At 34.9% G+C, this 25549-nt stretch overlaps 1 protein-coding gene across 2 annotated transcripts in view; it reads right to left on the bottom strand.

Annotated features, from left to right (window-relative positions):
* The window catches only part of LOC107189339 (hepatocyte nuclear factor 4-gamma), a 45441-nt gene that overhangs the window by 1045 nt on the left and 18847 nt on the right, over positions 1-25549 (bottom strand). For both annotated transcript variants that reach the window (XM_015577860.1, XM_015577852.1), the window contains exons 2-6: positions 10928-11129; positions 10259-10353; positions 9288-9424; positions 5385-5655; positions 1554-1688 (exon numbers count right to left, since the gene is read on the bottom strand). In XM_015577860.1, the coding sequence (XP_015433346.1) occupies positions 1554-1688; positions 5385-5655; positions 9288-9424; positions 10259-10353; positions 10928-11129 (840 nt within the window). The remainder of the gene's footprint in view (positions 1-1553; positions 1689-5384; positions 5656-9287; positions 9425-10258; positions 10354-10927; positions 11130-25549) is intronic.

Raw genomic sequence — 25549 nt, forward strand, 5'->3', positions numbered from 1 at the left:
TATAAATGGGATAAATCTAAGAGTTTTACTCATCAGCTCCATCAAGTGTATACCTGTGTCAGTTACTCCATTATAGTTCTGTAAGTTCTATTCTATATCTGGTATTTGCATAACTCCTTCTTATTCCATTGCTATGCTTTAGTTCTATCAATCCCATCAAATGATGAATGTAGAGGTGTATAGGGACTATACTTGTAGACAATACATTTGTACAACATATGAAGGCAAAAGGGACAAATAGGTTCATCTTTACCACAACTAGTCTTCTTCTTAGAAAACCAAACTGGGGAACTGTAACCAATGTCTATGATACCCGTAGTAAAACTAGGCTACTTTAAGAGAACGAAAGCCAAAGAAATGTATTTAGCAGCCACTTGAGTATGTCTGAACTAGGAAATTGGAATCTAAATGAGGGTGATTCTACTCATGGTTAATGTTCCCTTTAGAGGTTCTAAGTCTTTTAAACCAGGCTGAAAAGTAACTGTGGTAGGTTGCCAGCAGCCCCCACATGATCTTCAGCTTAAAGAGGATCACGCTGTTAGGCTCCCGACAGGGAGTCTACGATCTTCTGTAATTTATCGCGGAATGGCGGCGGCGGTGACAACGCCGATGATCAATTAAATCTCATTGAGACAATCGTTCTCGCGTGCCCGGCAAATCTTCGACGAATGACACGCAAATTCTTCGGTCCCGCTTCGGCTGCAGATCGCGAGAAAGGACCACTAGAAGATCACCCGAATACGGATACATTCGCTAATGGGGGCTTGATTTAATTACAGATCCGATCGTTTAATTGTCCCTTCGCTGATAAACCCCCGGGGGTCACGAAGGACTCTTGGCCTTTGGCAATAAGTGGTGAGAAGACACCAAGGAAATTAATACGTTCATTACGTTCAATTTGATTGCTTGTCAAGCTAGTTAGGCCGTTTAAAAATTGCAATTCACAAAAATTTTGACAGTTTATACCTAATCTGATTTATTGTTCAATAACTTGAATCATTTCTAATTTTATTTAAATTGCAGGCACAAGTATCCTTGGCCTCTGTCAAATGACAAAACTACATGGTGTCTTATAAAAAAGGTTAACAGATGAAAGCATCAAAGTAAGGGCCATGTGACGTCACAGTGCGCTTTTAGAGCTATACATATATACTAATACATGTACTAAAGGTATGTTTTCATGTGACAATAAATCGTGACTTTTACGGTTGTGATACTGAAGATATGTACGTTTACACGTGACAGTAAAAGTCATGAGTTTTGTCGTTGTGAAAATTAGATGTTGCGTTATCGTGACATTGGTTTACATTGTTATACAGTGTCACCACAAAAAAACCCATGACTTTTACCGTCACGTGACAACGTACCTTAATAAATATTGTGTTCCCCCTCCACTAGACCCTATACGTCATATGGGCCTCAAAGGCCCTACTCCTTGGCAACCATGCTTGCAAAGAAGGTTATGTTCGACATCACTTGGGAGGATCGGAAGTGAGTTTGAATTGTTTTTCACTGTATCATCATGACTGAATAATATGACGGCTGGGACTTACTGGGATCAAAAAAGACGATGGCCTTCAGACAAGCGAATTCGGTGTCATCGATCTGCACCTCGTTCAGCGGTTTCACCAGCTCGTCCATCACTCGGACACCGACCTTGCTGATATCCAGATCCTGATTGCGACCCTCTGCGGACAAAGATATGACTGATAACGACGGTTAAGCCGTCCCTATCTGTGCTCGGCTACCACTCGACTGAGTCCGGATGAGATACGTGTGTGTGTACAAGAGTAAGCTGGCGGAATGCCCGACAACCATTTTTTTTTTTTTTTTTGGAATACAGAGACTACCCAGAGAACTGCACGCATGCTACTGCAACCGCAAACGTGAAGGCCGGACTCAGTCTACTAGCTACTACCCCAAGTGACATGTTCGTGCAACTCGCTGGTCGGGACTGTCGACTTGAAAAATAATTTTTTTTAATTTAAAAAATTCGATTGTGAATGAAATATGTTAATGACCATGGGCGTAGCCAGGTTATCAGTCGGGGGTGGGGGGCAAAATTTATCTCAAGGTAAATTTCATAATATTACTCTAAATGGATTTTAGAGTAATAATGTAATATTTATAATTTAGTTAATGTAATATTTTTCTCTTCTGGGAGGGGGGGGGTAGAATCCAATTTATTTTCCTCTAGAAGACAATGGCCACTTTTTTCCCTTTGAAGGGGGAAGCAAGTGTCCTTCCCTGTCCCCTGGTTATGCCCATGTTAATGAAATTTTTAGACAATACTGAAAATTAGTTAATTTATACCGAATTTTATAGATCAGTATTGGAGAGTGATTTAAATTAATGAAATATTTACTTAACATTGAAAAGTAATTTAAATTAACGATCTTTTAATCGACTGTCTCGCTTTGCGTCATTCAATTTTACTCAGGTGCAATTATTACACACATACACACACATATAATTGGGCGAAATTATGCAGAAAGCTACCAACCCTCGGTGACCTGAAATTAAGTAAGTTTAGTTTGAAGATTTTAATTAAAAAAAAGTAGTTCTATTTTGATCGGGTATTTTTTGTTGTTGTTGTTTTGCAATGTTTTTTAGTGGCTTATTTAATAACGAGTAGCGTAATTAATATTATTTTAAATTTTCCATAGTTAATTTTAATTTTGTTTTTAATTATTTATGGCTTGGTATTTTTAATAATTGTATAATGTAAAAGTTGATCTATGGGTTGGTAATTTTTTGAAAAATAAAGATCACAAAATTATGAGATCTGTACCGTGTTTAATTAATTTTTTGTTGTTTTGAGGGTTGGTAAGTTTCTGCACAACTTGGTCCAATTGTTTTCCACGAAAATTCGATCAGAATAATATGATTGAATTTCTGTGGTGTCATGTTAAAAAAGATGTTAGTCAAATTTTAGAAGATATCTGTATCATGCATGATGTTAATTACTCACCCATGTTCTTCCTAATAATTACGCGATACCTGTTCAGGTAAGTGGGCAGTTTTTAGACAAGTTTGAAATTACAAAAGCTTTTTCTGTTTTTCAAGGTACTTGAATATCTTTGAGAACTTGAAGATTGTTCGTAATTACGTGCTTTATCTAGATTTCATTTTTTTGAAGATCTGTAATCATTGGACATCTTATCTATCGATGTTATCAAAAGATGAAATAATACCAATTGGTAATTTTTATTACGTGTTACGGGTATTTTCAGCCGTTCCTATCGAAAATTTCTGAGACAAATATTTTGTTGCGATAATCGTGGCTGATAACACAGGTCAGTAATGAAATTCTAAAAAATTCAATGAACAACCAATTGCAATTTCAAAACAAAGTATTCATAATAAATATATTCAAGTAATATCATTAGTATTGTTAAAGTATTAACATTAATCCCAGATAGTACATGACACCTTAAAGACATCCATTTTATGGCTATTTTCTGTCTTAAGCCGTCTGTGTGCTATCTGGGATATTATTTATTAGTATATGTGTTCCTAATATTATTAAATAATTAAGTGAGATATAGTCATTATTAAAATATCTTTTCACAGAAATAATTAATTTTGTTTTCGAAAAAAAGTTCGACATATCCACCTTTCTATAATAAAGAATTATTCTTATATTTAATTAAATAATTCCTAAGTAGGATAAAAATCAATTTGTCACTTAAGATCCCTGAGAGACAATCTTCCTTAATTCAAACTGTATTAAAATAAAATATTAACTACTAATGAACAGTAAAAAATAATGTAAACTATTTTCAAATTAGTGAATTGTCAATTAGAGTTACTTTTTTTTTAAATGCACTCTGATTATGTTACAAATATGGCGGCACATTATGTTGATGGGTTGTGTTGGGCATTCTCGTAAATAACGCGCGTTTTACGCAGGAAAATTTAAAATTAAAATGATAGTGTTGTAAAAAGATGATCAAAAATATACATGTAACTTAAGAATATAATATATTCTATTGAATATCTTTTAAAACTTTAAAAAATTAAGAACAAAAGAATACACTGTAATTTATACAATAATATTTTTATTGAATATAAGATCTATGCAATCTTTCGAAGACTTTAATAGTTAATCCTCCAAGTTCTCTGAAATATATGGTTTCCTTCTTTCATTTTTACACAAAAGTAATCGATACCATTTACAAGATGATTTTATTTACAAAATAACATAATCCACCAGTGATCTTGAGCAACTAATTCATTCCAATGCAGCACGATCTCTACGTCCAAGCAGTAAAGTTAGTCTCATCCCTGATGCAGGTTTAGTATCCACATCATTCACTAAAGTCCTTAACAAAATACCATTGAATACACTTATCGATATAAATTTGAAAACAAAATACGTCTTACGACCGTCACATCTATTTATAAAACGTTGATTTCAAGTTGGGCTAACTTTGACTGAGTCAGGGTAACTTTCTTCCAAGTCAGAAAATGATCATTCTCGATTTTGCAGTTTTGTATATTGTCAAATTAAGAGGGTATTTCACGTAAAAATACCTGCAAAATCGAAAATGATAATTTTCTGATTTTGGGACAAAGTTACCCCTAACTGAGTCAAAGGTACTCAAACTTATGCTATTTTTTTTACGTTTCTGTAGAGTGAACAGTCCAGAGTGTCCCACTTAACGTGAGCAAAAAATAAATATTTCACTTGTTTTTTTACAATAAAAACAGATGTGAGAGGAAAAAATTATTTGATTGGAAGAGACAAATACTGTGGTAAATAAAACATTTTTCTGAAGGTCAAACTTTTCGAAATTTCAAGGTAATCGATGTTTTTTTAAATCGGACTATGTATTTCTATCATCGTATTGTAGTAGTTGAGGTCAAGACCAATCCAATGACCTATAAAAGTATGACCTTCATATATGACCTTGAGTATGAAAAATCAAGGTCACATGAAGGTCATCCTATTATAGGTCATTGTATCGGTCTAGACCTCAGCTATTACCCCACGGTAATAAACATACGTAGTCCCGTTTAAAAAACCATCGATGACCTTGAAGAATCGAAAAATATGACCATCAGAAAAAATTGTTTACTTACTACAGTACTTGCCCCTCCTAGCCAAATAATATTTTCCTCTCACATTTGTTTCTATCTCCAAAAACAGGTGAGATATTAAACGTGTTTATATTCAGGTGGGACACTCTGTATACGGCCCTTTCACTCTACTCGAACAATTACGTACAAAAAAATAATAATAGAAAGTGCGAAATATCAGAAAGTTCCTAATTAATTGGCCTGTTTTGTAATTTACACCTCGATAAGTGTACCATTTGCCCGTGATCAACATACATCGAAACCCCGACCCGTAACAAGCAATCCAAAGGAAGGACACGTACCAGGACAGTTTTTCGTGATGATGCAGTTGTTGCCCAACAGGAGAACATCCTTCAGTTGCATGCTGCGCCTGGCAACGCCCAAGAGAAGATGCTCGCCCGCGTGTGCCCTCAATAGAGCAACCTGGTCGTCTAGGGTCAGCTCGCTAAATGCCGGTATATACTTCGCCCATTCGACCAGGATCAACAGCTGCTGCTTCATACTGTCGCAGACGTCGTTTATGTTGGCGATTTGCTTCGTGCTTAGGTCGATGTCGTTACTCGGACTACCTAGCTGTTGAAAGAACGCTCTAGTTACCCTTTATGAATCACTGGAAATCTAGAATCTATAATATGTTTAGGGGTACAGATGACTGTAGGGCTATTCGAACCTAATATAGGGTACAGTAGATCCTCAATTGGCTGAACTAATTAGGGACACAGTTCCATTCTGATAGTTTTTTGGGTAGTTGGTCTGGGAGATCCACAACTAATAGGGAGACAAATTCATTCTAATAGATAGTTTTTTGGGTAGTTAATCTGGGACATCCACAACTATCAGGGAGACAAATCCATTCTAATAGATAATTTTTGGGTAGTGGGTTTAGGAGATCCATAACTAATAGGGAGACAAATCCATTCTGACAGATGGTTTTTTGGGTAGTTAATCTGGGAGATCCACAACTAATAGTTGTCACATCCTTGAATCGAAATGATCGTTTCTTCCATTTCTGGAGCTAAAAATAGGGGTTCCTATTTTTAAAAAATCGAACTGACTTTAAAATAACCTCTAAATTTGATCACTATATATATACGATTGACCCAATATAACACATTTGTTATCGATGTGTTCTAGATGTTCGAGTCTTAGACGGAATCGTTAGGTTTCTGCATTTTCAGGTAGTTCATGAATATTTAGGGGCCATGGCTCCAATACGTCGTATCTATGTGCATCGGTAATCTTCCGTCTGGAGTATTAGCATAGATTTCCTCTACTGGTAATAAGGTTCGAATTAATTAAGCGGGAAGAAGAAAGAACCATTCGAAATGTTTCCAGAAGGGTCTCCATCGAAACTGGAAGTGTCCTAAACATTAGCATCCAAGATTGACTATCGAGCTGCTGTGGCATTGACCTCACGATCTTTTTTACGACCACATCATCATTGGAGTTGTTTTATGGTGAATAAACTGTACGTTTACTCCAGAAATTGAAAGACTAACACTGGTAAAATGGTAATTCCCTTTGATTTTAAGGAAACTAAAGTAACAAATACCTAAGATGAAATTACATTAAAATTATACGGAATTATTATAAATTACCTAATGAAAATTTTGACCAGATTAACCATGATTCTTTGGTAATAATTTCGTTTAAATCGTCGTCGTTAACCAACAGGTATTCCCACAAATCTTTGCGATGACCGCCGCCATTTTGTACGATAAGCTAGATCGAAAATACACTTTATACAGTAAATCATCGATAAGTGCTTGGAGGCTCCTCGGAGAGGTCCTTAGGCGTAACGTTGGCTTTTTAATGAGGCTTAGCACATCGATAGAGCTTGGAATTCTGAAGCCAATGATGTTTGTTTCAGCAGTATATGGCCATTAGTTTGTGAATAATTCGAACACTCATTGGTGAGTTACGGTATTCCACGTTTTGGACAGTTCAAACTACTGCGATTTCTGGATTTAGGTGAGAGTTTACTGCCCTATAGACATATTTCACCATAAACGACTGTTATCGTACACTTGCTATACTTTACACTTACGATAGCTATTATTTATTCGAATAGTATCCAGGGCCTGATCTAGTTTTTCCGCCGTTCTGGGTAAAAATGACGTTTGCTGCCCTTTATATTTAATTATAAATGAGTATTTTAAAATATAATTTTTCACAGTGAGGGAAATGTTTTTTTTATAACAGAAGCCTTTTGTTTTATACAAGAAATTAATATTCATCAAAATCAGTAACAAAACAAAAAATTTCAAAAAAACAACTCTCACAAAATGTTTTAAAAAATCAATAAAAAGACGACGTAAACATGAAAGACATTGAAAAAGTTTAAAAAACATTTTCAATTTTAAAAAAATTTTCCAACTTTTTTCTCGGTAAACTATTTCATAATTTCCTTAAAACATATTTTACTATATAACTCATCTTCTATACCAATCACAGCCAATCAACATACAGTAAATCCACGATGAGTGTTTGAAGGCTCCTAGACACTGAACATTAAATATTTTATAAACTAATGGCCATATGCGATTGAAACAAATATAATTGGCTTCAGAATTCTAAACTCTATCACTGTGCTGAATCTCATTAAAAAATCAGCGTTTCATCTAGGTACTTCTCCGAGGACCTTTCGAACACTCATCGAGAATTTACCGCAATCTATTTTGTATCACGGTGGATCTTAGGTAATTTTTACTTATTTTTAATTTGTAAAAACGTTTTTCGCCACTATCAACTGTCACAAGCAGATTCAACAGGATTCTGAGAACAATATTTATGTTTGGTCCAAAAAATTTAATTATTGATAAATTTTAGAATGTCTCCAAATTTCCTGCTCTGGGGAGTTGCCCTGTCTGGGCCCCTCTAGATCGGGCCCTGATAGTATCGAAAATAAGAAAAATACAGTACAGTTTGTGTATTTCGATCAATACAACGGCATCGTTCGATTATATTTATACTTTAAAAACCGAACCGTCGTGAAAACAGCCGGATGTCCCGTCCGTCACGACATTACCATACATTGGTGAGCCCCGATATTCACACGGGGCCTCATTAAGTCTCTCAGCCTTCTCATAATTATTAAGACCGTCCATTAAATTCGTCTGGTTAAGTCCCGGTAAACAAAGAAGCCAGTCATTAAATTCGTTTCATTAAACGTGCTAGCGAACCGACACAAGACCACGGAGGGAGGATTTGCATGTCGTGCGTCGATCACACGCACGTATTTTCCGTCCAACGAACCGTTAGGACACCTGTCAAACGTTGATTTCCTATTTCACAGCATATTCGTGATTTTTAGAAATTCGTCATTACGTGGACGATCGGTGTCACGGATACGTGACTTCGCTCAATCGACCGATTACCACCAGTTGTCACTGTTTGATTGTACTATCAGTTTACCAAAGGGTGGAACACTATAGTACAAAATATTTGAAAACAAACTTTGAAACGATTTAAGAAAAATTGTCAATAAAAGATTTTTTTTTTAATTTTTTTCTACCGATATATGGACAACACAGAGAGTGGAAAAGTAAATGAAAGATGTTTGAAAATTATCGTTGAAACGATGTAGGAAAAAAGTTTCGAATAATTATTTTCAACAAAATAATTTTTTTTAAATTTCTTCCTACTGATATGTGAACAACACAGAGAGTGGAAAAGTATACGGACAAATTTTCAATAGAAACGTTTTTTAAAAAATAATCTTGTTTTTATATTTCTTCGTACCGATGTATGGACAACTAAAAATGATATAAAATTTATCTAAATTTTTGTTCGATATTCTCTGTAGTTTTCGAGCTACAAGCGAATAAGCGAAGAAGACGACCCCCTGTAAGTGATAGAGGGTCAAGTCGGCCATCTTGGTTTCGCGAAACTATGACCAGTAAACTGGTCACTAGGTAAAAGTGTGTCGTCTAACTTTATCTTCACTAAAATCTTCACTGAACCCAGACCATTAATAATTTCATAACGCCTCATTACGTTTACTTCGTATTCGATGAATATTCATAAACGGGACTGTACAGGGCGAGTGAAAACTGTTGGTGTCCAACGTTGACCTTGACGAATGAAATGTTTCTAATTTATGGCTCACGAGGATTGTCAATTAATTTTTGTTTGGGTGAAATTAAGCGATTTCTATCGTGTTTCGAAAAGTTTAAGATTTCTTGATCGTTATCACAGTCACTGACCTCGAGGGCAGCGCCGACCTGTCTGCTGAGCATCTCGGCCTGAAGTAGAGAAACCACGGAAAGCCCGCTTCCGTTGCTGCTCTGCTCCTCGTAACTAGGCCTTCTGCAGCTTATCCGGTCTCTCTCGTTCTGCACGGCTTCATTCGAAACGAAATCAGATAGAAAACATCGTTAGACAAAAATCCCACTACGATAATTGTAATTATGGTCGTCCTTAATATTAAGTTTTTTGAAATCTTTCGTCGCCTTTCTGCTTGTGCTCTGACGATAAAATGGAGGAAAACAATAGCAGATATAACAAAATTATTGAAATTAAAATTTTATAGCTTTCTACACTCTACAAAACTGTCCAATGAAATTGTTAAAAGTTTATTGTTTAAACAAATAAGTCGATAAATAAACAAATTTTTCACAATGTTATTACACAATTTTATAGAGTATAAAAATCTAGGAACTTTTATTTTAACAGTTTCATCATGTCTGCTATAGTTTTCAAGATATCAAACAAAATGACTTTTCCATCTTCCAGTTTCAGGACTGTTTCCATGAACACGGACATCTCTGTGTATTTCGAAAACTATAGTAGATATAACAGAATTATTGGAATGAAAATTTAACAGCTGCAGCAGCCAGAAGACATGAAGAAATTGCCAGAAAGATGAAATATCGTTAAACAAATCGGTAATCATTGAATGTATCTATGTAATATCCTTCGATACTAATTAATTATTCAAAAGCCTTTTCACCTCCAACAGTTTTAGCGAGTATCGATTTCAGATCAAAAAATGATGGTTGAAAGCAAAATTCAAATTTTAATATTAATATTGTTAATTTCAGGATAAATGTATTACTATTCATTTGTATTTCAGATGAAAATAAAATATCTACAGCACGATTGAATCACTTTATTTATGCTTTAAATTCCCAACGATCTATTTTGTTTTTTAAGAAAAGAAAATTCCTGTGCTCACCTTCTTTCTTCATACCGGCCTTGAAACATTTTCGGAGCCTGCAATACCTGCACTGGTTTCTCTTGTCCTTGTCTACTATACAGTTCCTACTAAATCTGCAAAAAACAATTATGTACAATTATTACTTTATAATTAAATATATTATCATTAAAAAAAAAATTAAGACGTTTAGGGGGAAGTTAAGAGTAGATACTATAAGCACCTTCAGTCTTACACCTTTTTTTTAACACCTTGTATAATAAAATATATAAGGTGATTAAAAAAATGGTTCACAACTTTTAGGGTAACTAGTACTGGCCAAATGATGACAAAAACCCCTAATAAACATGGGTCAAAAAGTTAATATTTCCAAAGTTATAAACAAAAAATTTATATAGTATAATATAAAATGTATAATAAATTGAAAGTCGACATAAATTCCACCGAAAGCATTATTAAAATTTCCAGTGATCGTGAAATAAAAAATCTGCAATCCGTCATTTTAACGGGTCCTGTAGTTCTGAATAATATTAATCCTTGTTCAGCCCGGTTGGGTCACTTTTGATAATATTTAGTATCTAAACTTTGAATATGGGTCAAAAGTGACCCAGATCAGCCTGTTATTGATTGGCAGTTCGAAGGTTAAGGATTGTTAAGGGTTTGAAAGAAAAATGGCGGTCGTACACGAACCTGCAGGTGTAAAGGTGATTTTTTCTGACCGATCGCCGGAAGAATCCTTTGCAACCGTCGCAGGAAGCGGCCCCGTAGTGTTTTCCGGTGGCTCGGTCGCCGCAGATCGCGCAGTGCTGCGACAGCACACCGCCCACGCCCGATCCCGGAAGCCCGAGGACCGAGCCGCCCGCTGCACCTGCGCCCATGCTCAGATCGGCGTCTGTAACGAAAAGCAATTTCACTCGATTAGACAAATCTCCATCGAATAATCGACTAACATACAGATTTTCACCAAAATTTGCCGACGAATGGAGAAGCTGAAAATATTAGGCATGTATGTGTTCATGGAAACAGCCCTAAAAGTAAATGAATGGAAAAGCTAGATATCTTGAAAATTATAGCAGAGATAAAAAAAATGGTTAAAACGAAAGCTTAATGGATTTATATACTTTGTAGGACTGTGCAATGAAATTGTTAAAATTTTGTTTATTTATTGATTTATTTATTTAAACTATAAATTGTTAACAATTTTATTAGACAGTTTTATAGAGTATAGAAAGTGGTTAAATTTTTATTCCAATGATTTCGTTATATGTACTATAGTTTTCAAGATATACAGGGAAATAGGAAGACAGTCATTAGCCTTTAAGGCGTGTTTTCACCTGAAGAATTAAAAGTATTCTATTGCGAATACTGAGATCTTCTATAAAGTGTATAAAATATACTAAATACATGCATGTACAGAGCGCAATGTATACTTGTACACTGTAAGTGTTAGAAAATAGACTGACATGCGTTCTTTATCGTTCAAGTGTCATTATTTATTCGTCTCGGCCCGATAAGGGAGTCGCCGCGCTCGTAACATGTGATTTCGGATGTCTGCTCGTACGCCGGGATAATACCATGTTATTTCCGTTATTGGGTACGAATCGACAGACCCATTATCTGTCGTCGTTTTTGAGGTACATTCTCGTCAAATTTGGGTTATCGTATAGTTACATCAAAAATCTCCCCGCGGACCTGATAAAACTAATCTATTAGTTTATTTTTAGACAAGAAGTCCCGTGTACACGCAGTTTCAGTACGACCAAGATTAACATTGGTCGCTTGTCCGTCCGAATGGTATGTCGGACCGTCGAAAAACTGATTCAGATTTTGTCCAAATAATTTAAATCATTCGTGTCATTAATTGTTTATTTTGGAAAATTTTCAAAACAAAGACTCGATTCTTTAATATTCCAAATTGTTTGCTATTTATTTAATATTTATATATTTTTAATTTATTATTTTAATTCATATTTCATAATCATTGTGTTTAAATATCAGTGATTTAGTTTCAAAATGATGACTTTTGTAAAATTTTAGAAGGAAACACATAAGTTTTTAATATTCTCATCAATTTAATAATAGTAACGTCTTTGTTACAACCACAAACAAATGTAATATAAAGATAATTAAATAATAATAACAGTGATCATACAAATAAATAAATTGTCTGTTTACTGTTCGCCAACTTGAAAACATAGGTGAAAAAGGGCAGTTTGATATCACTTTGGGTATTTTAAACGTTTCTACTGCCATTTGTGCCGCCATCTTGGAATTGGAGTATTAGTAGAAAATTCAACCTTAATCGCTTAATATTCTAAAAGTTAATTATTCTCAAGTGAATAATTATTGCAAGTAGTGACTCTTCTGAATAATTCATAACATTTTTTATATAAACCTAAAAAGAGGAAAATCAGATTTGTTTATGACGTAACCTAATATTTACGTTCTACACGGTGTGTGGTTTAAACGCCAATTGTATTATTTGTTCTATTTTCTCACGATAGTTGTATACGCAAGTTCTCAACCGTTATATCACTAACAAAATAACGCATAAATATTGCGAACAAATGTTTGCACGGCCGGTCCAGTTTTCGAGTGATCGTCGAGATGGTATTATAGCACTTGAAACAACAACGTTTGGCTCTCCACTTCGGAATCTGGCCGATTTTTTTGTTCTACTCCGTCGATATATTTACAATCAAACTCGACCACTTCGAATAACTTTGAATTCTCGGTGATCCTCTATCATTGCCTCGAATAGTTATTTAATTGTGAAAAAAATAACATTAGCTTGTTTTCATGCTCATTTTTACGAGCCCTGGCACGAATTGTCCCGAGGAAGTAAACGTTAAATATGTAAAGGAAGATCGAGTCGTAAATAACATTCGTTATGGATACGAAAAAATTACTAAATAATAATTGAACGACGATGATAATAAGAATATTTAAACTGAATGCCAATTGGTAGGTTCAATGGGAATGGGGAACGCGTCATAGATAGTAATTGTGAATAATCTAAATATAATATAACTTAAATTTAAAAAATGAAAATTGAGGTTATGTATGACTTAGTCTAATATATTCTCTTAAATGTCATTCGAACAGGTCGAATACCCTAATATTCGAACGTTCTGTTATCCGAACACGTATGTCTTCCTATTAGTTCGGATATGAGAGGCTCTACTGTACCTGCAAGTCTCCTGCATGAAATCTCAAAAATATTAATACGCAATGCATAATTATAACATGTACAAAAAGTAATTGTTTTCAGTCAGATCTCCTTGGAAAAGTCAATTTTTAATACCCAGATTTAAATTTGTTGGTTAGTGTAAAAAGTTCATTGAATTCCAGGTTTTGAAAATTAATTCTAAAGATTCCCCACTCACATAAATATCCGCATATTTATGCCTGCAGTTACAAATAGGTATGTTCTAGCCCGAATTCACCGATCACACCCCAATATTTAATGAATTTCAAATGTTAATAATAATGACAATATTTATTTATAAACGGGTTATGAACTCTTTGGTACAATATACAAATATAATGAAGTCTAGAGGACAAACGAAAAATTTAAATATACAATGATGTTACATCAATTGTTAACCTAAAAAAAATAAACGAAAATAACCTAAATTAATTTCTAACCTAAAATATATTGCAGTTCGTGACTTTATCGTTCGATCATGGAAGCTTCGAAACGCTCGGCTCGCCGTTTCGTTTTCGACGAGGTGAAAATATCGAGTTGGGTCGCCGTCGGGGTTAAGTATGCAAAGTACTATACTCGAGGTCCTTGAGATAATATTTGAATATTCCTGATAAACTATTGCAAAAAGGCCACGTGCTCGCGACGAAGCCCCGATAAAATTAAATCTTTGAATTTTCAATATTTATTAGACAACTGTGCACGGTTTGAACGTAATTTTGTGATTACTTTATTAGCCCGTGTGCGCACACGCGCTAATTTATTCCTTGTCGGTTGCACAAGAAGACCGTGGACGCAAGAAAGGACCGTAAAAACCACTATTCACAGCTCTAGAACTGACTCCTGTTAAATGTAAAATGGTAATTATCCGATCGTAATCGTGATCGACCAAGTTTCCGCGGATAAATAAATGAAAAATTAACATTACAGGCCTTTTTTTCTTTGAGAGGTTAAGGTTTTCGGTTTGTTCGAATTCAAAAAGCGCGCCAAACGCGCGCGTGGCCGGACAAAATGGCGGCCGTGTGTAGCCCCGCGGAATTTTTCAAGTCGATTATTTACGGAACGCTGCCTCCTATGAAAAAATTCCGTTCTATGTTTTCGATCCGTTTTCTCGAAAAGAATCGCTCACATTCAATTCCCGTTACGTGTACTCGAAATTTTGTGTACACCGAGGAAACATCGAACGAATTGAAAAATGCTGAGTTCGTCATCGTTGATCTTGAAGAAGCGAACTTGTTATTTTCGTGTAATTCCATTGAGTAGAAAAATAAATATGAATACTGTACAAGAAAAGATGCTTTCAATAAAAAATTTTTAATATACAAATTCACTTCGAAAGCTTAATACCTTGGTAAAAACATTAATAAAAACTAGAAGCCTTCGCATAAAGTCCTGAGAAACTGACCCTACTAAATGTCATTTAGGAAGTATCAAACATTCAATTGTCAAAGGGTCAGAATTCGTCTAGCAACCTATACAGGGTGTCCCGTTAAATCGACCCACTCAAATATATCCGAAATTGATGACGATATTAAAAAACGTTTCAGACAAAGGTTAAATAGTATCAGGGGCTCATTCTGGTGTAACTTTTTTCTAGGTGGACGCGTAGAGGTCATATGAAGGTTAGCATTGTTTTTTTTTAAATGGAATCGTATATTTGTTAATGCACTACTTGATGTTATTGATGGCTCACTTATGGTGAATTAGTGCATAGAAAAATAAAAATAAACAAGGTTCACCTTGGTGGACAGTGGTTCCATATGTGTCACTTCGTACACTTGGAGTTAAAATATCTCCTAAACTAATGTTTTTTTCATATGAACAAGTTAATACTTTTTTACACAGACTTACAAACTGGATCGACTAGTGTAATAAAAAATATACGATTTCGATTAAGAAAATAAACATGACCTTCGTGTATCCTCTACTGATCCTCTTATAAAGAAACTGATCACGTCAAATTATGCCCCCCTCGAAACCATATAACTTTTATCTGAATCATTTTTCATTGAAGTCACTGGTTACGCGGTATCGAAGTAATTTTGAGATGAAACTTAATAAAACTTTAATATCGATTATTTAAAAAAAACCAATGAGAGTTGGCACCTATTATTATCAAAAGGTCATAGCCCAATGACGCGTTAAAGACGCCTATTTTAGGTCTAAGGCGCCTTAAAGACGTCTATTTTACGGCTATTTTAGGTCTAAGGCGCCTTTAAGCCGTCTTCAAGGCGTCATGTGCTATCTGTGTTTATTCCCACCAAAATAATTCCATTGATCGTGTGGTCGTAAAAAAGATTTGCTGTACAGCTGAAAAATGATAAAACATTGCTTTCTTCTCCTCATGAATTCGTCCCTGAATTGGTTAATTAACTATATTCTTCCAGAAATTAGGTAATAACAAGATTAGTATCAGCGCAAGAAGACCATTTCCATCGTCTATTCACAGTTGCTGTCATTCAGAGAAACCGCGATTCGCTATTCAAAGGACTCCTTTTATCAAGTCACGGTTTGCCAGAAACTATGCAAAATCCCTGAGATAAAACATGGATGGAAGAGGTCAGTCGGTCGCGGTGCAAAAAAGTCAAATATTTCTTTTTCTAGCCGACAATGTGCCGGCGGAAGATAATATCATGCATGCAACGACAGATATCGCCGGGCAACGCAAAAAGGATAAAAAAAAAAGCGCACACACACACACACACACATACACACACACATGCACATGCACACCGGGCCTTGGAATAATTTATAACGAGCAATTCATCGCGCTTTATTGCCATACTATTTTCCTTCGTCGTTCAATATTCATCCTTTTTCCTATCTTGCACCGCGTTACGAAACGGTTTTACAATCATCTCAACTTTTTTTCGCCCCCCCCCCTACTTGTCCTGTTACCCCGTTACGGGATCGATATAGGAATTCTTCGAAATGTATGCGGGGCAAACGCACCAAGGAATGAACACTTAAGAGATTTTTGTAACTGGGGTAAAAGACCCAATTATTAACACTTTAAGAAATCACACTGGACGTTCATGGGCGGCATAAATATGCAAACGTATATAACCTACACTAAAACAGGTTAGGTTGCACGTGACTGCAGACGATATAGATGACGTAGATATATTATTCTTTTTTTTTTTATTTATTGATATACGGGTTTATAACCCTTTAGTATACAATCCAGTTATAATCAGTATAGATACTTAAGAGCTCCAATTGTTTTCAAATATTTCAAGTGTGTTTATTGATTAAAGCTATGAAAAATTGGGTGTATTATAACATTATAATGGGAATTGTTACATATGACTATGATAAAACTAAAACAGTTGTCAATAGGCAACGATTGAAAAATTGTATTAAACAGTTCCAAAATGTTAAAATGTATTTGTATGTATATTACATGTCATGTAATATACATACAAATACAACAAAATATTTCTTTGGTAATTTTTAAATAATTTTGGAATGAAAGGGTTAACCAGTAAATGAACATTAACCAGTTGAGGGGATATTCTTATTTGATTGGAAGGGATAAATATTGTAATAAACAACAAATTTTTCTGAAAGTTATGTTTTTAAAATTTTCTAGGTCATTGGTGTTTTTTTTAAATGAGACTACAAACTTTTATCATTGTGACTTAATAGTTGAGATCAAAACCAATCCAATGACCTATAATAGTGTGACCTTGGTGTGACCTTGAGTACGAAAAATCCACAAATATATGCGAGTACATTTAAAATAATAAAATTACTACGATAGAGGGCTCAGTACGAAAAATGTATCGAAGTTAATGGAAATCACTTTGAACATTTATTAAAGTTAATTTTCTGCAAATCAAAATCAAGTGATATACCAAAGGTGCTCACGTTAAGTGGGACACCCTGTATAAACGTATATCAAAGGATTTTTGAAAATTTTTAAAATCGTTGATTCCACTATTTTGTGAAAGTGTCACGAGTAAAATACTCACCGATACTTCGATAATCAAGTGATTTTCGTTCATTAAATTGAAAAATCTTTGAAGAGATTAAATTGAAAAATCTTTGAAGAGTGTCGAAAACCGAATAAAACTTTCTGTCGAACCGCTACAGCCAGAGAGTTTCGAAGCGCAGTGGACCTAATCTTCGTAGTGAGAGAGAAAATGGAGAAAGAAAAAAAAACAGCAGCGATGAGTGTCGGTGGTTGTGCCTGAAAATAAACTGATGGAATAATGCTCGGCCTTGGTGATAAAAAGGAAACCGCTGTCCATTCATGTTTCTTTCTCCAGCGGATATGATATTCGGTGACGATTACTGTACCACGTGACCGATTAATTGGGGGGAGGGGGGGATTTCAACGACTCGAAATTAACAGACTGGGAATCACACCTTTCTATGGATTCACGAAGACCAGGATTTTAAAAGTAAATTAATCTTTTTCATTGAAAAAATTAGAAGAATTGATATTTTATCAAACGGTTTATTTTTAATCCCGTCAACTCAGACATATACCGTATAATATGGATTTGAATTTTAAATACAGGGAATTCCCCATTTTTCAGACCATTTTCCCGCCATTTTCTTAGGGAGTTTACATTGTCCTTTAAAAAAGTTCCGAATGACAAATGGAAGGTAATTTTCCAAATGGACAAATAGAAGATTCTTTGAATAAAGATGATTGTAGTTTAAAAACAAATATAACTACCCAGATAGCACATGACGCCTTCAAGACGGCTTAAAGACGCCTTCGACCGAAAATAGCCGTAAAATGGGCGTCTTTAATGGGCGTCTTAAGTCATGTGCTATCTCGGTATACTTCATTTTGAATGATTAAAATCTGCGAATAATGGCCTGGAAGGACACTGCCTTCAGTCGCCATCTTTAGACGAGGTTTTATCCGTTCTTGTTATATTATTATCTTGTCGTCTTTACTTCTTTTAAAAGAGGTGATTTGCAATTTTTTTTAAGCGTCTAGATTATTTTTTTCCCAATATTATAACTACTGTAACAAATAATGTCGGCGAATTTAAGAAATTATTGATAGTAATTGTAGAGTTTAGATGGAAATTTGTGGACCAAAATGGCTGCGAGGTGATTCTATAAATTCGTCTCACACACGATGTACACGTGCTGCTGATAAATATTGGCCGGTGACAAGCATTGATTCGCCGGGATTTCGTTTTTTTTCATTAAATACTCGTAAAAATACGTCTCGTACTATGTGTCATAAATTCAAGCGGGAAAATCAATTGGGAAACACGGAGATAACGTGCGGACAATAAATGTTAATTTCTATGAGGTGATCGGTATCGTATAATTATTATTTGCAAACGTGAATATTATTTATTTACAGGAGAAATCGTGTAACAGACACGAATCTGAGGCCCGAAAGTCGAAGGACCGAAACTTTCGAAATTTGTTTACTTTCTTGTAAAAATAACCTAATTTTGTGTTGCAAAAGAAATAATTATTATTATGAGGAGATTGTTAACAAAAAAGAGTAAATTGCGAGATTTATCGAGTAGAAAACATGTTATACTTGTTTTTTCGTCTGGTTTAAGCAGTGACTTGAAGTCGAGCAGATCTAACGTATACCGGGTGTGACGAAAGTTTCATCTATAAATAAGAAAACTGGAATTAATTAAACCGTGAATACGAGAAATTAAATTAAATTATTTAAATATATGTCGAAGAGAAAAAAGGCTTCATGTGTATAGGGTGTTCCAGAATTACAGACATTAAGGGGGCTTACTTTCAATTACTAAAATTTCAATAGTTTCCACTTTTCTGGGTCTTATACATGTTTCGGTGGAAGCTCCAATTATACAGGGTCTCTCAAAATAAAGTGCAAAATTTAGAATATTGTAACTATCAGTCTTTATTTGTTTAATGTTAATACTGATGTCTCATAGGAATTTGTTCTATCCATGAGATAACTATATTAAAAATATTAAAAATAATTATTTGCCTCGACTTGGAATCATAAACCGTTTTTACAAGTCACACTTTGTTTGCTTTTCTAGGCCATCATATACACATTAAACGTCTCGCGATTAATTCCCATCAATATTTCTCCGAAGAAGCTTTCTTTTTATCACGTCAAAGAGTGACATTTCCGCGGGAACGTGGTATTTACTGATGCAAATGCGTAAAAAAAGAGGAAGAGGGGAAAGCGAGAGTTTCTTCAAATTATGTTGGACTGACGCCATATTTTCGGTCACATTCTGGCTCATTAATGCATAAAAATATCACGTTCAAAAAAAAATTTACTTAATATTGCCATTTTATTAAATAAATTCTTTATTTAATGTCATTATATTAATATATTCTCAAACCAATATCCCCAAGGTCTACTATTATTTAAATTTCTAAAAACAAACAATCCTGTGAAATATTATTAATTATAATATCAAGTGCAGCACCGACAAATTTATAATTGTTTACGAAATTCAAGGTTTACTTCCAGAGAAATCAGAAATAGATGCAGTTTCAATAATTGCAAGTTTTCTCAAAAATCGTGCGCCATTTTCGTTACAGCAAACGGGCGGGAAAACGTGATAAATTCAAACTGCGTTGGCGTGTATTGAGCGAAACAGCGATAATGAGGAATTGAAACTGTCCCAAAAACTATTCGTACGGTCGTAAATTCAGCGTGATATAACAGTCGTATGCGTGCATTGTAGAAAACACACTGGGAGAGGAGATAGAAACGAGCTGGTAGTGAATTGCGACGATTACGTCACGAGGGTCAGTTCTGCATGTCATCGCGCGTCAGCGGAATCGAGCGGAGCCAGAGGATTCTCTCGGAAACGTATCAGTGCAATAAACTTGTCGAGTAACAATATTATATAAAATAAATTATGTTTCTATATTTACACAAAATGATCCAAGAAAAGTCTACTTTATGAAAATCTTGAAAATCACGGTATACTATTCACAGAAATCACATATTGTAAAATTAACGATAATTCTGCAATTCATGCATAGTACAATCTTATATTCATATAATCGTTGTAATATTATTACGTCACATTTGGCCTGATTTTGCTAGATTAAAAGACTGTTTGAAATTTTTTTTAACGTTCATTGAGTCTTCGACGTTTGTACAAACGACATTAACTATTAAGATAAGACGGAGGACTTAATGTCTGAAAGTGGAAACAGACCAGAAATTGTCCATCTATTTTTAGATCACACGGTACATAGTTGACCGTGACTTTATTAAAATTAAATTGTCTCTATCAATTTTTAGTTTAAAAAAATGGAAGTATTCAATAAATAATTGTTTAAAAGTCTGAATTAATTTCAGAGGTACATTAAATACGAATAAACAATTAAATGATCCACTGCTGTCCATCCTGCACCAGTCTTCAACCAATTACTATTATTATAAATAAAGCGTTTATTATCTAATAATATCGCAATTATTTACTGCTCAAAGTAATTGCCACAAATTTCGATTATTCGATGAAAGTCAAGGAACGGTACTCAAGACGTAATTTCAGACCTAACCTATAATTAGCGACCCGAATAAGAAATAGGACGGTCAACGGGAATAATCGAGAATTACTAAACGGACGATTTTCTCTGTTCCCCCGAGAATTTCTGCACTCTCGTGACGTGTTTCTGTTATCGGGAGGAATAATCAGAGCCGCGTATAATCGTCAAAAGATACAAGAGCGAATAGGGTCAGGAACTAGACTTTGGCTTCTGTTAAGGCAGGTCTTGTCCACTTCGGTATGCGCCGCAAAATAGAATCGGTGCATCTCGTGTGAAGTGTCACGTTCGCCTCGAATTTCCATCGATCATCTGTGTGTATGGATCATGAACGCCGATGGGTGGGTCAGTAGGGACCCGTAAAAATATTTCAGAAATGTACACTTATACGATATTTGTGTGGACACTGTGGATATAAACAATTTCTTAAAGACAATTTTTCAGATTTCAATTTTAAATAGAATTTAGGATTATTATATTCGTTGGGGGGTCAATTGTGACCCGTCACGGTATCTAAAGTTTCGATTTTACATGATGATAAGTGTTATCAACCCTGTGAATTTAAGTTACCTAGTTTAGGTTTAAAACCGTTTCCAACCTAACCTTGGGTGTTAGGCTTAAAGTGCTTTTAAACTTAATTTTAGTGTCTGGGTTTGGAACTGTTTTTAAACCTAATTTTAAGATTTAGGTTTGTACATATTTTTAAACCTAATTATGTTCATGTTTAAAACTATTTTCCAACCTAACCTTAGTGTCCAGATTTAGAGTTAACCTTTATTATTAGGTTTAGAAAAACAAGCTATATTTTTCCAGCAAAAGAAGACAAATTAACAGACTCAAAAGTAGAAAGTGATTGTAAATAGAAAACGACATTGTCTATTCTTGCGATAAGTCTTTGACTTATTATTAATCAATGAAATGCTGTTTAATCGGAGAATGGTGGCACCAGCGCAACAAAAACAACCGATCGACTAGTACAGTCTCGTTTTTTTTAATCTATCCTTCCACCGATGGGGACTATTGAGCAACACCTTGACACCGTGCTGGCAAACCGACGATTTTGTAACGCCGTGTTGACGGTAGCGAAGGAAAAAAAGAAGTAGTGACTGAGCGCTGACCGGGCCTTGATCTCCGAGGCTTGAGATGCTTGTCGCACGCATCTTAAAACGTTTTTCGGTTCTAACTACCTGTAATGGTTGCCTGTTTCTAATGAGCCTGAACGAGTCGAAAGTAGTGGAACGAACTTAGAGTCGTAATAATGTCTATAGTGATTATTTAAAAAAAAAAGAATAGGGAGAGAGGAAAACTTGTGATGATGAGGGTGCTCAAGAACCCATTTTTATTAAAGGGCTAAATGACGAAAAAATTGCTTAGTTTATCTAAGTTAGAAGTCATTTATGAACCTTAATCGAGATTTAAACATGGACCAATCCAAAGCATAACCAAGATTTTACCAAGACAAAACTAAAACATTACCAAAAGTTGACTGAAATCAGTCCAAGGCATGATTAAGACCTAATTAAGACCTAATTAAGAGCTGTGCAAATTTTGAAAATGTGACGAATTGTAAGATGTGACCAACGCCAGTCCAAAATGTGACCATGATTTGACCAAGACCAGTCCAAAATGTGACCAAAATTTGACCAGGACGAGTCTAAAATATGATCAAGGTTTGACCAAACATGTAGGGATCATACTGAAGACCTAGGTTAGGTCTTAATAGGATTCCTAACCTACAAAATGGAGTTAAGTCAAAGAAGAAAAAAATTGTACTTTGTTTTATGAAAGATTAATTTCTGAAGAAACTACATGTTTAGACCTTCTTGCGACCTAGAGATGTAAATCAATCTTCCTGATGGACACTATGTAATGGCGAGTTGGCTTCTCGGGATGACGGCGAAGATGAAGATTTTCTAGGTGCAATTTTTCCGCGAAGATCGTGGCCGTGGCCCTAAGTAACTATTTACACACTAGAAACGTGTATTTGCTTTCAGACGTCTTTGTTGAGGATGACATTCTTCGCGGACACGGCGGATGCTGGATGGCTGATGGTTAGGTTAGTGGATTCAGATATATACTTCGATAAAAACTTCAGCGGATAAATTGAATAAATATTTCAATACATATTTTGATAGATACTTCGATCGATACTTCGATAGATATTTCGATAGATACTTCGACAGATACTTCGATAGATATTTGGATAGGTACTTCCATAGATATTTCGATAGTTACTTAGATAGATACTTCGATAGATACTTCGATAGGTACTTCGATAGATATGTCGACAGTTACTTCGATAGATACTTCGATAGACAATTTTCACGTTATTCTTTTTATTTTCATATATTATTATTCTTTATTATTATTTCTTAATTAGAAAAATAATAAGAATTATTTTTAATGTTTATACTTATCATAATTAAAATTAACGCGATATTGGTACAATGTTCTAATGACTAACCGCTCGACAGTCTATATTAGGCTCTATGGATTCGACCTTGGGGGAATCTTTGCGTGATACAAGGTAAATCTTCAGCTGGGGCCTATTAAAGAGGATTCGCATTGACATTCATGTTTGAGGACTCATGTTTGAGTTTAGTGTTAGACAGTTCGCGCCGAGAAATTGCGTTTGATGCAGGTGCGCTTCGGAACGTACACGGAAATCCACGAAAAACGAAAGAATCTTCTGTTTGGCTCTTACAAAAACACTAAAATCAGTAACTTTGTATAGAATCTTTTGCAAATCATGAATAAATCAACAATGTTCATTCTAACATTTTACGTACCAATAATTAATTTTTAACAAACAAGTAAGTACAGGAAAAAGATTTAGGATTTCTTCGTAAAAATGTCCGTAAGTTCGTGAGAAAATGATTTTCACCAGGAATCCGAACAAAAAATGGTTTCCAATTCAATGAAAATGACCAGTATTGAAATGAAAAATATTTTGAACAATATAGCGCCTAATTCAACGAAAGAAACTTGACAAACTCTGAATTAAAGATTAATTAAATTTAGGTTAGGTTAAGAATAGATTTATTGGATATTCTTAAATTGAAAAGTTTATTTCGAGAACATTCAGATTTTGGGAAATCTCAACATAATGGCGTCCAATTTAACGAAAACACCACGAAGAATTCTCAGTCAGTGATTAATAGACTGCGAAAATTTGATGTATTTATAATACAGTTTGTCACGATTTTATTTTAATTTCAAGCTTTATGGAACCTTCAGCCGAGTAGATATCTGTTTGATCACAGTTTCCGTGACCTAACCTATAAGAGCCTGCATAAACATCCGCCAGTCTATAGTCATTAATTTAATATGTTCGATGTGCGCGCTGCGTAGAAGAAAAAAAAAGCTTACATTTAAGAACAATAAGAGGAGAATCTGAATACAAGATTACTGTCACGTATGCTCAGCTGAAGACATCGCGAGGATATTTCGTCATTAATATTATCTACGAGGCTGTGCAAGATACAGAAGAAATATAAATATGGCGCTACGGAAACATTGTCGAACCGCTGCGCATCGCCTCGCGGCGGAATTACGTAAAATTTGTCTAGTGTTTCTGGATATGTAAATATTCCTCGAGTGGGATTACGTTGGATTTCACCGACGGGGAAGGGAATCGGCTAAATAATGATCCTTCGACGACGACAATGTGTGTGCTCGAAGATTTCTCCGCGACGGCGGGAAACTGGAATAACATTGGCTTTCTTAATTTAATATTTATTGTAGCTTTCTTAATATTTCAATAAAACATTATCCATGCAATAATAAATTCAATGTTATCCGATTTATTTTATGTGGAAGTCTGCAAATGTCGGTTTTAAGTGTTCATAAATCACTCCATGCAATGACGTCAAATTTGCATTACAATGTCACTCCTTTAACATTCACGTACTGTTCAAATGAATTGGTAATTAACGGAATTCTTTTAAATTTTAAAACCCACGAATCTGAAGTCCCTTTAAAATTGGCGGGAATATCACATTTTTTAAATTCACCACTACTGAATTAGAAACTGTAAACGTAGATCAATAACATTGGTGGGAAGGCGAAGCCCTTACAATTGGCACGAATTTCAAAATTTCAAAATTCATTACTACCGAATCAGGGTCTAGAAACGTTAATCAGTAAAATTGGCGGGAATTTAAAAATTTCGAATTTGACTGCTACCGAATCAAAGTCTACGAATCCGAAGCCCTTAAAATTGATGCGAATTTTCAAATTTCCAAATTATTCACTATCGAATCAGTGTCTAGGAATGTATATCCGTAAAAGTGGCGGGAATTTCAAACGGAATCCTAGTAGAAACACTAGAAACAGCCTTCAGCTCGTGCAACTTTCCATAACGAGGTGCCTCTAACAGTTTCTATCATCTGGGAATTTATAAATTATAATGAACGTGCCCCGTGCTATAAATAGCACTCGTTAAAGACACCAATTTGACCGAGAGAAAAAAAAGAACAAACGACGAAAAACCGAACGGGAGACAGAGAAGTGAAATTACGCAAACGCTTCAAACGCAACCACTCCCGGGAGGGTAATTATGAAAATCAGTTCTGTCGTCGTTGGGAATAAAGACGAAAGAAAGAAAGCAAAAAGAAAAAGAAAAAAGG

This window comes from Dufourea novaeangliae, unplaced genomic scaffold, assembly GCF_001272555.1.
Source record: "Dufourea novaeangliae isolate 0120121106 unplaced genomic scaffold, ASM127255v1 scaffold23, whole genome shotgun sequence".
Taxonomy (NCBI): domain Eukaryota; kingdom Metazoa; phylum Arthropoda; class Insecta; order Hymenoptera; family Halictidae; genus Dufourea; species Dufourea novaeangliae.